Source organism: Lampetra planeri, chromosome 3, assembly GCF_965212315.1.
Source record: "Lampetra planeri chromosome 3, kcLamPlan1.2.h2, whole genome shotgun sequence".
Classification (NCBI taxonomy): Eukaryota; Metazoa; Chordata; class Hyperoartia; order Petromyzontiformes; family Petromyzontidae; genus Lampetra; species Lampetra planeri.
Window position 1 is genome coordinate 6065262 of NC_136109.1, and position 15533 is coordinate 6080794.

Sequence of the window (15533 nt, forward strand, 5' to 3'; positions counted from 1 at the left end):
ATGACCACGGAATACGTGCAGCCTGGATTATTGTAGAATTTGCTTACAGTCGTGTTCAACTGGGAAGAAAACTACTTCAATTAAATATTGAGATCAAATGCTCATAATTGTAAATTATACTTCAACATGACTATTACAATTATTAAGGCAATCTGTAAACACTGATTTAACAATTAGAATGCATTTCTCGAGGATTGTAGTTCAACACCTTGTGCATTTTACTAATAGGAGACGTACTACACAAAAGCTTAAAGTGGCCACGAGCTCATATTCACTTACCTGCACCCAAGGCGCATTTTCTTGGCCTCAGACAGATCAGCCTCTAGCTTTCTCTTGTGAGGTGCTTTTTCTGAAACACAAAGGGAAATGGATTTGATCAAATGGACTCCTGCAATGGAAATGTCCGTTGAGCATCTGCCTCACTCGACTGTGGTGCCACATGGCTCAGCCAGTGGCGCTATTGCCCCAGTGTCACGTGGAACTTCCACCTCTAGCTCAGGGCTGCAATGGAAATGAGCCCTGTCTCATACATGGTTGACCATGGGGATATTTGACTTTTTCGTGACATCCTTATGCAGCGCATTACTGTCACCAAATAAAGGAGGTAAACAAGATAGTTTCGATGAGAAAAATGATCAAGCCTATGGAATCACAAGTGTTGTACTTGTATTGATCGTAAACAATTACATTTGAAAGAACAGTTGTACATCTGAGTGTGTGTGTGTATATATATACTGTAGAATGAATAAAAATTGTTAGAATGGCTACACGTATACTACACAGTTGTCATTAATTAATACGTCTTCCATGGCTCTGGTGTACCAAGGGTAAAACTGTTCAACTCGTTTGGGACTAGCACAGAAAACCTGCTTTACAAAAACACTGTTATTTTCTAGAAAACTTGAGAGCTATGACAAACACGTTATTTGTTCTTACCAGGGGGCAGGATTTTTAGTTAATTAGATCACCATAACTTGGAGTGGATTTTAAGAACCACAAACTGTTTTTATTTATCGGTACTCTGGAGCGATGTGAATATTTGTCGACACTAGGGCCATTCTGGAAAGGAGAAACACAGCAAGTGTGGAAGTCAATGAAAGAGGCCATACCTTGCTCTACCTCTTCCACAATCTGCTTCTTTATCTTGAACAGAATTAAAAAAATCATAGCAGTTATTAGACAGTATTATTTACCAACGTTTTTCGCACATTCAGTTAGGAAACGTTCCTTGTTTATTGCATCTGTTGCAGTTAATTCGACAACGTAAATGCATGTTTGCTCACACATTAGTAGTAGGGTTTTACCCTTTTAAACTGGTACAAAACTGATATTGCACTGTGTTTGAGTTGTACGCCTTCTGGTGTCATCTGGTCCAACACCAATGGGGACTAGGCTCTAAAGAAAGCCGTCTCGGGTGTGGACCAATCAACTTCAAGGACAGTGCATATTATTATCATTATCAGAGTTGCTTCTTTTTGTTTGCTTTTTTGACTACTTGTGTTGTGGTCATTGCAAACATGATGCCTTGAATAAAGGTGTCAGTTTTGTACCAGTTTAAAAGGGTAAAAACCTACTACTATATTTTGCCACTGGTAAAATAGACCTCATAGTGTAAATGCTTACCCCGAGCTCTCAATACTCTAATATTGCACTGTGTTTGAGTTGTACGCCTTCTGGTGTCATCTGGTCCAACACCAATGGGGACTAGGCTCTAAAGAAAGCCATCTCGGGTGTGGACCAATCAACTTCAAGGACAGTGCATATTATTATCATTATCAGAGTTGCTTCTTTTTGTTTGCTTTTTTGACTACTTGTGTTTTGGGCATTGCAAACATGATGCCTTGAATAAAGGTGTCAGTTGTGTACCAGTTTAAAAAGGTAAAAACCTACTACTATATTTTGCCACTGGTAAAAGAGACCTCATAGTGTAAATGCTTACCCTGAGCTCTCAATACTCTGATATTGCACTGTGTTTGAGTTGTATGCCTTCTGGTGTCATCTGGTCCAACACCAATGGGGACTAGGCTCTAAAAAAAGCCGTCTCGGGTGTGGACAAATCAACTTCAAGGACAGTGCATATTATTATCATTATCAGAGTTGCTTCTTTTTGTTTGCTTTTTTGACTACTTGTGTTGTGGTCATTGCAAACATGATGCCTTGAATAAAGGTGTCAGTTTTGTACCAGTTTAAAAAGGTAAAAACCTACTACCACACTCTATTTGTCCCTAAAGTACACCTACACATATCATCTCATCATTTATTTCCAGTGTCATGTCATGGAATTTGAGCCTTGTTCCCCACCAATTGACATGGACACTCGTCTACATCACACATAAGATAGCCTCGTCTAGTGGGAAGCTTTGGCTGGTGCACATAAGATGAGTAAATATGTACTCCTTTAATACAGGGTTTATAGTTAGATCGCGGAAATATAAATGCGTCGTTAAACCCACCACCACCCGACACAGCCAATTAGTAAGGTGTGTCACGTAATCAGAACATGCCAATTCGTTACTAGTACAGCACACCGGTGTGTTGGAGAGTAATTTTTGAGAGCAATATAGTTGCGGATTTATATTTACGCGATCTAACCTAACAAAAAAACCCCATGTATTATGGATGATATTGATCGCGAAAGCCTACGTGTTCAAATGTACTGCTTTCCTGATCCTTGAAGACCAGCTCGCAACTATTCCCATTTCAGTGACTTTACTGTGAGGGCAATACCCATTATATGGCTTAAGTTACACCATAGAGGGTGCTTCCATGGCGACTTGATATTTCCCTGTGCGCATTATCAGATGAATCATAGGTATGGAAATGCAATGTTAGCACACAAGCTTTATTTCTAAATTGCAACTACACGTGAATATGGTCCATTTTCTTCTTCCTAGAGTCGTGTTGTGAAATGTGTGCCTTATCCCACCAGTAATTGAATGGACATCGATCGGCAATTCTCTACATGACCGAGGGAATTACATCTTACCTCAGATAGGAAGTAATATGACAAGTCTTCTTCCTAAGAAGAGTAAAGATTGAAATAATTACTGTGACAGAAACATTTACACCTTGGCACAACCACGTGTCTGTCGCCACCACAAAATGGAATACTGTGCTCAGAGAATGTGGTACACAAGTTTTGTAACACATACAGCAGATCTGCTAATGGATTCTTTAAAATGGTATAATAATGTCCTGCAATTATTTTGCATTGCTTGTTTTAATACCAATGCCTTAATCAAGTATTAAATGTTTACACATTTTGTCCAGTCTAATTTTTCGGATAATATATGCTATCAATTTTAATAACTTTGAAATCGTAGTGTTACTTCTAGATTTGAAGTTTTCGTGACTGTACGGATTCATACTCTTTGGTTTTTTCGGTAAAGTCACGTAGGTAAAAAATAAATGAAATAAATGAAAACAACTAAATTAAATCACGACGTTTCGGGCGCAACACAAGCGTTCGTCTTCAGGTGTGGACAACGCAGCGAAAGTACAACCGCTTAAGTGTGTCTAAGAGATGGCTGTGACGAGGCATTATATAGTTGTGGGGAAGGAGGGGGGGGGGCATGGTGAGTGTGGGGGCGGGGTGTGGGCTGGGAGGTAACGCATGGAGTTCACGGAGTTCAAACTGAAGCTTTGTTATGCAGGGGCGGAAGTAGATAAGAAATCTAAGTTAAGCCCTCCTTTGTTATGCTGCAGGGGGGGGGGGGGGGTGAATTAGAGTTAAAACTTGCACGTTCGAAACAACGTGTGGCAATTTTTTTCAAGTGATGGGAATAAGCCGGGCTTGGGAGAATTTAACATTGGAGTCTATGGGAGAAATTAATATTGGAGTCTATGGGAGAATTTCACATCGTAGTCTATGGAAGAATTTAACATTGGAGTCTAGGTGAGAATTTAACATTATAGTCAATGGGAGAATTTAATATTGGCATCTTTGGGAGAATTTAACATTGTAGTCTATGGGATAATATAACATTGGCGTCTATGGGATAATTTAACATTGGGGTCTATGGGATAATTTAACGTTGGAGTTTATGGGAGAATTTTACATTGGAGTCTAGGTGAGAATTTTACATTGCAGTCTGTGAGAGAATTTAACATTGCAGTCTGTGGGAGAATTTAACGTTGGAGTCTATGAGAGAACTTAACGTTGGAGTATATGGGAGAATTTAACAGTGGAGTCTATGGGAGAATTTAACATTGGAGTCTATGGGAGAACTTGGTTAATTACATCCTTCCAATGATTGCTCAATTTGAATCCATCCTCTCGGTTGAAGTTATGTCTATGTTTATATATCTGGATGGCTTCATGGACAAATCTTTGGTAGTATCCAGGCTTGCAGAGTACTTTGGTATCGGAGAATACAATTTCATGAGAACCAGCAGTATTGTTACATTGGTCAGCTACGGCCAAATAATTAGTCCTGCCATGTTTCAAATCCGATTTGTGCTCGCGAATGCGGTCACAAATATGTCGTTTCGTTTCCCCGATATAATAATCACCACAGGTGCAACTCAGTTTGTAGACACCAGGGTACTGTAAGTCAGGAATGACATCCTTTACGGATGGGATCAGACCACGGATCTTGTGTACTGTACTGAATCGGACCTGGATCTTGTGTTTGTTTAGAATTTTGGAAATCGTTTTGGTAACGCCTGCTATGTATGGCAGCATAACAAAGGAGGGCTTAACTTAGATTTCTTATCTACTTCCGCCCCTGCATCACAAAGCTTCAGTTTGAACTCCGTGAACTCCATGCGTTACCTCCCAGCCCACACCCCGCCCCCACACTCACCATGCCCCCTCCCCCCCTCCTTTCCCACAACTATATAATCCCTCGTCACAGCCATCTCTTAGACACACTTAAGCGGTTGTACTTTCGCTGCGTTGTCCACACCTGAAGACGGACGATTGTGTTGCGACAGAAACGTTGTGATTTAATTTCGTTTTCATTTATTTCATTAATTTTTTACCTACGTGACTTTACTGAAAAAAAAACAAAGAGTACGTAGTGTTACTGTACAACCAACCGTTAGAGATGGTTTTGATCAATCTATATGCTGTATCTTTGGGCCTTAGAATTAGATAGAGTAATGGATATTGTATTGAGAGTTGAAGGAAAGCTTATAAATAATAATAAAAAATGGACAGATGCAATAATCTAATGTAAATACACTAAACTCTGTAAAAGATGAGGAAAAGAATGAGAAAATAATCAGAGAACACAAAACATATTTAAGACATCATAGCAGACAATGGGAGGATAAAGTCAGAAGGAGGTTGATGCTCTGCAATTTACATTTGGTAGCTGTTATGGAGAAATTTGGAACCGAAACTGACTCTAGATATATACTCTTAAAATTTGTGGATAAATTATATGCATACCTTTATAGCTAAAAAACACACACAGTTCATAAATTATTTTGGCTCTCAGATAAAGAGGAGGAAGTTCTAGATGCCACACTTGAAAAAGTCAACTGTGCCCTTTGCAGCATGAAAAAGGCCCCAGAAGGTATCACTGTGAACATAATCAAATAAGCAGGAACTGCTGGAATAAAGTCAGCAGATGCATTCATGGTATGTTTACAGATAAATGAAACGCTGCAATCAAGGAAATGTTGTTTAATGATTATTCTATTAAATAAGCATGATAATACTAACTTGTTCAATATAATTTAAAAGTAAAGCACTCAGCTTGATTGATGATCCAGCACTCACTATTTACTCCAGTTACACGCTCACCAGCAGTAACCTACTTACCACTCATCTATTGCGACTATCGTAGCTACTATACCCATGACTTTCATTCAACGACTCCTCTACCCATGTTCAACCACCATTCTGCAGTTCAAAACACTTCTCTTTCTGCGTCTTCCCTCGCAAAGTTCAACTTCATAACACTCGTCTCTATGCTCAACTAAAAAAAAAAAATGTTAATTAACAAAAAATATATAAGACAGTTAAAAGTGTGCAAAGAAGCACGAACACATGCATGCTTGGAGTTACACTGAGAGACAAAAATAGGAACACATGAGAGAATATATTCAGGTAAAAATGTCATCCGAACTTTGAAGAAAAATAGGTAGGCTTGAGCAGGGCACGTCGTTCGAAGGGATGACGGTCGATGGTCAAGAATAATAACAGAGTGGCAGCCAGGATGTTCACTGTAAATTCAGTTAATGTGCAGGAATGGAATCAAGATCACAAGAGGAATTAGTGGCTTGGGAAAAAAACTTCATTTAGTAGTGGATTGACCATGGCTGATTCTGATGATGACTTAGGCTTTGCTTTATGAAAGTGTTGAATGAATATATCAGCTACCACTAAGACAAATGCATTTTCATAGTGCTTTGTATAACAGTCAGGAATAATGCAATTTGATATGTCTTTAAAATCATCTGATTGATCATATGTATCTTCGAGGGTAACCAACCTCATAACCAAACATGATTTAGTGCTTATATACAGATGCATAAACACACATGCATGTGTGTAGTGTAATAACGGAGGGCTGCTGACGGGGAAGGGGTACTGGCAGTAGGTGGCAGTACACATGTCAGCAGAGGGAGATCTAAAGGGAAACCCAGGAAGGGGTCGCTCTGGAAGCCCGAGAACCTGCTAGTAGGTTGGAGAAAGAAGGCGTGGTGAGGGCGGGGCGAGGCCACACCAGGAGGATAAAAGGGGGCCCGGGTCGGGAGCTCGAGGCTTTTGCTGGAAATGGATCCCCTCGCTGTGTAGCTGTTCATCACCTTCATTGCCGCCGTTTCGACCACCTTAGACGCCACTAGCTAGACAACCTACCAACTGTTCCAGCGAGGTACAGTGAGGGAAAAAAGTATTTGATCCCCTGCTAATTTTGTACGTTTGTCCACTGACAAAGAAATGATCAGTATATAATTTTAATGGTAGGTTTATTTGAACCGTGAGAGACAGAATAACAACAAAAAACCCAGAAAAACGCATGTCAATTTTTTTATAAATTGATTTGCATTTTAATGAGGGAAATAAGTATTTGACCCCTCTGCAAAACATGACTTAGTACTTGGTGGCAAAACCCTTGTTGGCAATCACAGAGGTCAGATGTTTCTTGTAGTTGGCCACCAGGTTTGCACACATCTCAGGAGGGATTTTGTCGCACTCCTCTTTACAGATCTTCTCCAAGTCATTATGTTTCGAGGCTGACGTTTGGCAACTCGAACCTTCTGCTCCCTTCACAGATTTGCTATGGGATTAAGGTCTGGAGACTGGCTAGGCCACTCCAGGACCTTAATGTGCTTCTTCTTGAGCCACTCCTTTGTTGCCTTGGCCGTGTGTTTTGGGTCATTGTCATGCTGGAATACCCATCCACGACCCATTTTCAATGCCCTGGCTGAGGGAAGGAGGTTCTCACCCAAGATTTTACGGTACATGGCCCCGTCCATCGTCCCTTTGATGCGGTGAAGTTGTCCTGTCCCCTTAGCAGAAAAACACCCCCAAAGCATAATGTTTCCACCTCCATGTTTGACGGTGGGGATGGTGTTCTTGGGGTCATAGGCAGCATTCCTCCTCCTCCAAACACGGCGAGTTGAGTTGATGCCAAAGAGCTGACCACAACACTTTCACCCAGTTGTCGTCTGAATCATTCAGATGTTCATTGGCAAACTTCAGACGGGTATGTATGTGCTTTCTTGAGCAGGGGGACCTTGCGGGCGCTGCAGGATTTCAGTCCTTCACGGCTTAGTGTGTTACCAACTGTTTTCTTGGTGACTATGGTCCCAGCTGCCTTGATACCATTGACAAGATCCTCCCGTGTAGTTCTGGGCTGATTCCTCACCGTTCTCATGATCATTGCAACTCCACGAGGTGAAATCTTGCATGGAGCCCCAGGCCGAGGGAGATTGACAGTTCTTTTGTGTTTCTTCCATTTGCGAAATAATCGCACCAACTGTTGTCACCTTCTCACCAAGCTGCTTGGCGATGGTCTTGTAGCCCATTCCAGCCTTGTGTAGGTCTACGATCTTTTCCCCGACATCCTTGGAGAGCTCTTTGGTCTTGGCCATGGTGGAGAGTTTGGAATCTGATTGATTGATTGCTTCTGTGAACAGGTGTCTTTTATACAGGTAACAAGCTGAGATTAGGAGCACTCCCTTTAAGAGCGTGCTCCTAATCTCAGCTCGTTACCTGTATAAAAGACACCTGGGAGCCAGAAATCTTTCTGATTGAGAGGGGGTCAAATACTTATTTCCCTCATTAAAATGCAAATCAATTTATAACATTTTTGACATGCGTTTTTCTGGATTTTGTTGTTGTTATTCTGTCTCTCACTGTTCAAATAAACCTACCATTAAAATTATAGACTGATCATTTCTTTGTCAGTGGGCAAACATACAAAATCAGCAGGGGATCAAATACTTTTTTCCCTCACTGTATATCGACTCTATAGCACAAACTACTAACCTGACAGAGTGCTGTCGTGAGGCCTAGTCCCGTGCAGAGCCCCCGTCCTCGCCTAGATTGCCCAGCCGGCTGAGGTGGCACCTTGGCAGGCTGGGCCACTACCCCCCCCCCACCATCCCCCTGTCCTACAATAATAGTATCTGAGCGCTATAATATTGGTATCTACCGACCCTATAGTAGTAAGTGCACACATTGGCGTGGGGGGGGGAGATGACACTGTGAAGAATTTACCTCAGTGTTTTGTGTATTTTTATTGCATTTTTTATGCGAATGAAAATTCCCCCCCCCCTCCACCGATAACGCGTGTGCGTTGCTAGGGGCAAGCCCTGGTCAGCTTTGGTGCTCGCAGAGTGGTGTAAGTAAATAAATAAATAATTAGAAATAGCGCTCGATTGTTAATTTAACGACTTTAAAGTTGACGGACGGGAAAATGGATAGCGCTGGCTCACCACGGAGCTTATGGTATGGTACCTGGCTCCTATGTAAACCCTTGTTAGAGCCAACTCTTCGGCATACCTCAGCTACTGTTTTTGCTGTTGGTTGTCCCCACCTGATGACGGACGCTTGTGTTGCGCCCGAAACGTCGTGATTTAATTTAGTTGTTTTCATTTTTATTTCACCTACGTGACTTTACCGAAAGAACCAAAGAGTAATGATGCACACCTTTGTTAAATCGACCTGTAAACACAAGGACAGGTTATGTTCTTACCTCAGCAACAGCTTTAGCAATGTCTCCTTGCGCCATCTGAGTAAAGGTAAACACACCAAGGTCATTAAGCGTTTTGTGAAATTCTGATTCACACTGTTAGATTGGCTCTCCCTTTTCATGTGCCTGGGATTTGGTTCAAATGCAGCAGGTGAATCGATAGCAACCTGGGAGCAAAATTCAGCCAGTTGTGTGCATGTTGGTATTCATGTCTGTGCGTGCCAGTATTTGTGTGTGCATATATTTGCATTCCAGTAGGCAAGCACATGTGTGTGCGTGTCAATATTTGTGTGCGTGTCAGTATTTGTGTGTGTGTGCATGTGTGTACATGTGTTTGTGAGAATGCGAGTATTTGTCTGCATGTGTGTGCGTGCCAATATTTGTAAGTGTGAATGCCAATAGTTGTGATCATGAATGTGTGTGCATGTAAGTGTTTGTCTGTGTGCAGGTTAATCTAGGGAGTCACACCACTGCTGCTTCTCTAGATAAGGGGTGTCAAACTCAATCGGACAGCGGGCCAGTTTGGATTCAAATTCACCTCCTGTGAACCACACAAGTGGACCTATGAAAATGGAAAGCATAATAATACGGTATTAATTTACTGATTCAAAATCGGAATTTGTGGGAAACAAAAGTTGATTGTTTCCTTGCAACAGAGCGTGCCAAATCCCCCGTTTCAATGTTGGGTTTAAATTCAGGTTGAAAATAGGTAAAAGCTTTAAAAAATATGTTGGAAAAATTAAAGCAAATGGCAGGCCGGAGGATGGGGTATGGGGGACTGGGTCCGACCTGAAACGATGGTTGCAGACAGCTGGGTAAGCATGGGGTTGGACAAACAAAACCAAAGGGCTGCAACGGCCGTGGTGCACCTTCCCTCGGTGTTCTCAGGGCCACACCGCATAAGGTGTGACCCCCACGCATGCGTGGGTCTGTACGCGTGTGACCCCTTATTGTGGGTCCGTATGCTTAGGTTGGTACGTGTGCAGCCTTCTCTTTGTGATGAAGAAGCACCATCGTCTCCAATGTCAGCCTACTATATATGCCAAGGCAGTACTCATCATGAACGTTGTGCGTGTTTGCGATGCGGTGCTCGAGCGGTGGGATCGTTTCTGCTCCGTAGTGGATTACTGGTCCCTGCAGAGCAGCAAATGACTCGCTCAGAGCAGGCCGAGTGAGGCACCCCACAGTTCACGTTCTGTAACTGCCGGATGCACCCTGGCTGAGCGCTGCCTGAGTTGTCTACGATTAATTTCGCTTTGCCGCACGATTATATTTTACACCCAGTGCTTGCCCCAGTACTGCACTAACAACGCCGTCCACACTGAGTGCCCCACGTACGTTGCTGTAGATTCCGCCACATTGTCCCGATACTTACGGTTTTGTACATCTTGTGGATTTTAACGACGTCCAGTGGGCTGAGGCATTCCCGCTGGCCGATAGTGGTTGTCTCTGGTATAGGGATGATCGTAGGGCTTATCCCATCACCGGAGAAGGCATTCCTTCAACATAAACACACAACTCATTGGGTGAAATGAGCTGATGTACTCACTCTGTACACTATTTAAATTACACAATTCATGGTATTCAGCTAAAAAGGTTTTTTGATGACTATTTCAAAAAGCATCACAAATAACTCTAAACAACAATCTATAATTTCAGGTGCAAAATAAGGCAATGCTTTTAACCATGATCATAACAGTTTCACACTTGAACTGAAGTGTTTATTATTAATATCCTTCAAGCGTTTATCTTAGCACAACCCTCTAGTTATGCTTTGTGGGTATGTATAAACACCCATTAATGAAGTTGGCTAAACATCCCAATATAGGGCCACAGATCATGGATAATTGTTCATGCTGTTCCTGGCTGCCTTCCCACTTGTCTGTGGCTTCCTGCACATGCGCGAAAACTGTGCACATTACACATTCTACAGCATTTAGAAAATCAAATTGAATGAATTATGGTTTGTAAAATTAATATTCGTTATTAATTATGCAGAATATGTAATCAGTTTGCTCTGTACCTGTCTTATAAATAGGATCTAGGAGCTGGGCGAGGCTGAACTAAGCGTTATTAATCAGCAATTATACAACAAGGGAGTGTGCCACGATGCTTAAAGTCATGGAAACCATTCCCAGCGCACTACACGCCCGTCTCCCTGCTCCCACACTCCACTGTCTCACAGAACAACCCTGAGAGTAGGCAGTAGACAGCTATCGTTACACTGCATGCAACTACCCTGCCCTTTGCTGATGGCATCACCAACAAAGGTCCCTAGAGATGCTGATGACGTTATAACACCGAGCTCTGTGTCATGCAAATTGAGAAGATGGACCCTGTGTGGCATTAAACCGCTGTGAAAAGCACCCAGAGACATAAACAGCTCAACCTGACACAAGCTTACTCTTACCAGAGAAGTAACAGTGAACCCCAGGACAAGAATGCCGTGACTATAAACTACTGTTACACGCAGAGTTATGAATTCACGTCCAATGCAAGAGCACCACTAGGAGCGACTCATGATGCAGCGTGGCACAGAGCTGAATAAGAGAATGCATGCCCAATATGATTAATTACGAATGAGGCTGCTCAGAGAGCTGTGAGCAATGACACTGGCTCAGACTGTCAAGCCACAACCTGGTGAGATCACGAGAGCCTTACCTGCCATAGTGGGTGATGCTGATATAGTCGTAGGGAAGTTCACAGTCGGCAGTATCCAGCAGTTGAAACTGGCGTTGTTCACCTGGAGCAGAAACCACCTGTCAGTCAGACACTTATTTGATTTACGGGGTGCGATGGAATCACACTCAGCATCGCGGAGGCTGTGATCTCAGTGGTTTCGAAATCTCTCGATACCAAAACATTGCTTATAATTTGCATCAACACAATATTAATATACAGTACACATTGAAGACATTGGGCCTAATTGATGTTGCAGCATCAATGGTAATGTGGACAAAACATTTTAAAACTTAATCTTTAGAATGTTTCCACTAAATATAAAAAACCTTAGCCATCCTGCCAATACGTGAAACCAGACCCATGGTCTTATAAAACGAAACAAAACTGTTTTGTTTACCAGGTAAAGCCCGCCGAGCTATGAGATATTTTTTAGAGGTGACCTGACCACTCACGATAGCTCATCAAAGTGGTTTATATCACCACACGTGGGAATTTATAGTCACAGCCAAATGATCCAAACTAATGTTTCTAAATGTTGAGGGCAACACCGAATGGATCAGAACTTCCAAGTGGCCACCACGGGAAGAATGAACTCGCAAATTCCAAATATAGAGCCAGCATCAGCAAGGTCAGGATCGAAATCACGACCTCCTGCGTACCAGGCTGTAGATAACATATCGCCATCGCGGCGCCCATTATACAACACGATTTACATCAGTAAGCACAGACGCCATTACATGTTGGGTTCAAGATGGGCCCACATAATGCAGCTGTTAATTACTTCTTTTTACATTTGTGAGCCGTGTCGGCTTTCACAGGTGTCTTTGGTCCTGGCCACCTGCTCACCCATCCTGTTTTCAACATAAGTGCTACAAGACCAAGAAGTGATAATACTGCTTCAAGTGCCACAATGTGTAGGAAGGTGATGACATTGAAAACGAAATTATAATTGTTACGCCGCTTTGCAGCAGGTGATATGGAGCGCATGTTATCACCGTGGATTGAAGATCAAAATGAGTGCCACATTCCTCTCAGTTTAGTGGTGATCCAGGTAAAGGCTACGAAGTTTGTTTCAGGACTAAAAGGCCAGGGTGATGAATCAGGATGTCATTGCAGCTTTCAAAGCTGTCGCATCATAAACAAAGCATGGACATTTGTTGTAATGCAAGCAGTGCCATCCAACAAGCAACTCGACCTATGAGAGAAAAATAAAGCTGAGCAACAGTCATTGGATGTGTCCCTGTGGCTCCAGCACCTCACTCCACCCCTAGGAAGCTCACCAACCATCACTGGTTGAGTGTTAACCGAACCTAACCGTTTCTCTACTTATAGCTACAGTTAATCACCAGTGTTTTTCTATTAAATATGTAGGTTAACAAAGTGTATTCTGTTAAGTATGTACATTGTTTCTTATGGGTAAATAGGTTTTGCTTAACGTTGCTTCATTTAAAGTCGCATGTTCCACGAACGCAACCCCGACGTTAAGCGACGAGTGACTGTATCTTGGCATTTGTACAGATTAACACGACTACTGCAGATATAATCTCAAAAAGTAATAATTATGTTGGGTTTCCTGAAAATTAATAAATCATGTTTATTCTTGCCACTAGAGATGCCCTGATGTTTTAAATTACACAATAAATATCATAGCACGATTATTGTGATTTTCATAAAAAATTTAACTGTACTTTTGTGCTTTGATGGACTTCAAATACAAACAAAAGTTAGTTGTCTCTAATTGCCTCCCATAAGTGTTCTAATAATAGCAACTTTGCAACCTATAAAATCTACAATGCTCATCCTGTCAGAAAATGTCATTGTTTTGAAAACGTTATGCAAAAGCACTTATTTAATTTACTACTGATAGTTTTAGAACATTTTTTGTGAACTTTAATTATTACAGGCAGACCTCGTTCAGCCCGACCCCGTAGAATGCTGCTTCGTCATCGCTTTTAGTCCTGGAGAACATTTTGACAAACAAAAATTAAGAAGTCTAAATAGTGCTTAAGCTCAGCCAATGAGAGTGATGTACGCTGAGCCAACCAGACCCCACCCCCTGCGATTGACTTATCACGATTCGTGATCACAATTACTCTTAAAACAAAATATTTGTTTAGCCAGGTGAGAACTCACAAGACCAGGAAAGAGTCTCAGGCTCCACCTAAAATAAACCTCACCACAGATTTAGACTGAGGGCACCACAAGATCATGGAGGTCCTGGAGCTCTTCTCTGAGAATGACTCCGGGGACTGGAAGCACATCAGCTCCTGCAACCTCGTCTCCCACCACTGGCATGTACTTTACGAGTACAGTGCATAATACTGATGTTATAATAATAAATAATGACTTTTATTTATTAAATATTTACCATCTGTATTATTATTAGTGCTATTACCGATACTCCTGTAGTAACGCTCACGACTCGTTCACACCGGATAGTTGGAGGCACACTGGTTTATTTAACACCATACGTTGTGACATACACACTTGAGGGGGTATCGGCCCCCTCACCCGTCTATCTGAGGACACACCTCCTAGCTAACCCTAGCCTGCCTCAGAGTCCTCCTCTCGTGGACTAGGGGAGGCTATCTTGGCCCGACACTGGTCAGTCGGGCCCGGTACTCAGAGTCCAGACCAGCACTGGTTCTGACTCTGGTACCACGCCACTGGCTCGAGCCTGTGCGGTCCTGACAAGGACGGCGTACCAGGGGGAGACCAGGGCTCTATCTAGGACGTCTTCCGTCTTCTCTTCTTGGCTAACACATCACTCCCGAGCCCCCCGATACATTCCCCTTTTATACTCCCCCCTCCCTGAGGGGTGGGGCCCCGGGGGATCGTAACGTCCGAAGCGCGGACGTCGTAGAGGGCACCTGCCCGTGCACTCACGTAGCCCCGCCCACTGTGTTTGTTTACCATAGGCTGCCATGCATAACGGGCTCTCTCTAACACCCCTACATCACTCCCCCCCGCATAGCATGCAGCCGTCCCGGCTGCCAACATACAAAAATTTGACAATAAAGGTGCCTTGACCCCCTGACCGCGCGTGTGCCTCACTATTTTTGAACAATAACAGGAACCAGAACAAGAACGCAACAACAAGATGAGAAACAACCCGTCGCACCCCCCCTGAATAAATACGAATTCCGTAAAAAAAAACAGCCTATATACAATCAGCAGGGAACCCACCACGCACACACAACACACGGTGAACCCAACATATGTACATCCGAGGAGCGGGGAACACACCACCCACACAACACCCAATAAACACAACAGCTATGTACACATTTTCCGGCCTCACAACAGTTTGCGCATTTTAGCGCGCGTCCTTGCAGCGGGCCCCTCACACGGGGTAACCGCGCGTGGCGGACCATCAGGTGGCGACTGTCCGTCTTGGGGTGAGCATTCATCCGACTCCGCGTGACCCTCGGTATCCGCAGGAGGGGTGATCGGGCGTGAGCCCGTCACTCCTGATGCTCCTGAAGGTGGCACAGCCGGCAAGGCATTAGGTGAGAGCGACGGAGACGGACCCAGCAAGTCGGCCGACCCCCCACATGTTTGGCCACGCGCGTGTGAAGTGGGGTTGTGTACCGCAGCGAAGGGTTTTAATCTGGAGGGGTGCACGAACCATCGCCGCTTCCCCCACTTGATGCGCACGCACTGCGGACGTAACCCCTCCACCACTTCCACAGGGCCCCG

The 15533-nt window shown here is 43.3% G+C and overlaps 2 protein-coding genes across 2 annotated transcripts in view; both read right to left on the reverse strand.

The window, feature by feature from the left end:
* Positions 1 to 15533, reverse strand: part of LOC144736816 (uncharacterized) — a 674279-nt gene that overhangs the window by 504456 nt on the left and 154290 nt on the right. The gene's annotated exons all lie outside the window — the stretch shown is intronic.
* Positions 11787 to 15533, reverse strand: part of LOC144734356 (uncharacterized) — a 56765-nt gene continuing 53018 nt past the window's right edge. The window contains exon 14 of the mRNA XM_078616463.1: positions 11787 to 11895. Coding sequence (XP_078472589.1) covers positions 11810 to 11895 — 86 coding nt within the window. The 3' untranslated portion in view covers positions 11787 to 11809. The remainder of the gene's footprint in view (positions 11896 to 15533) is intronic.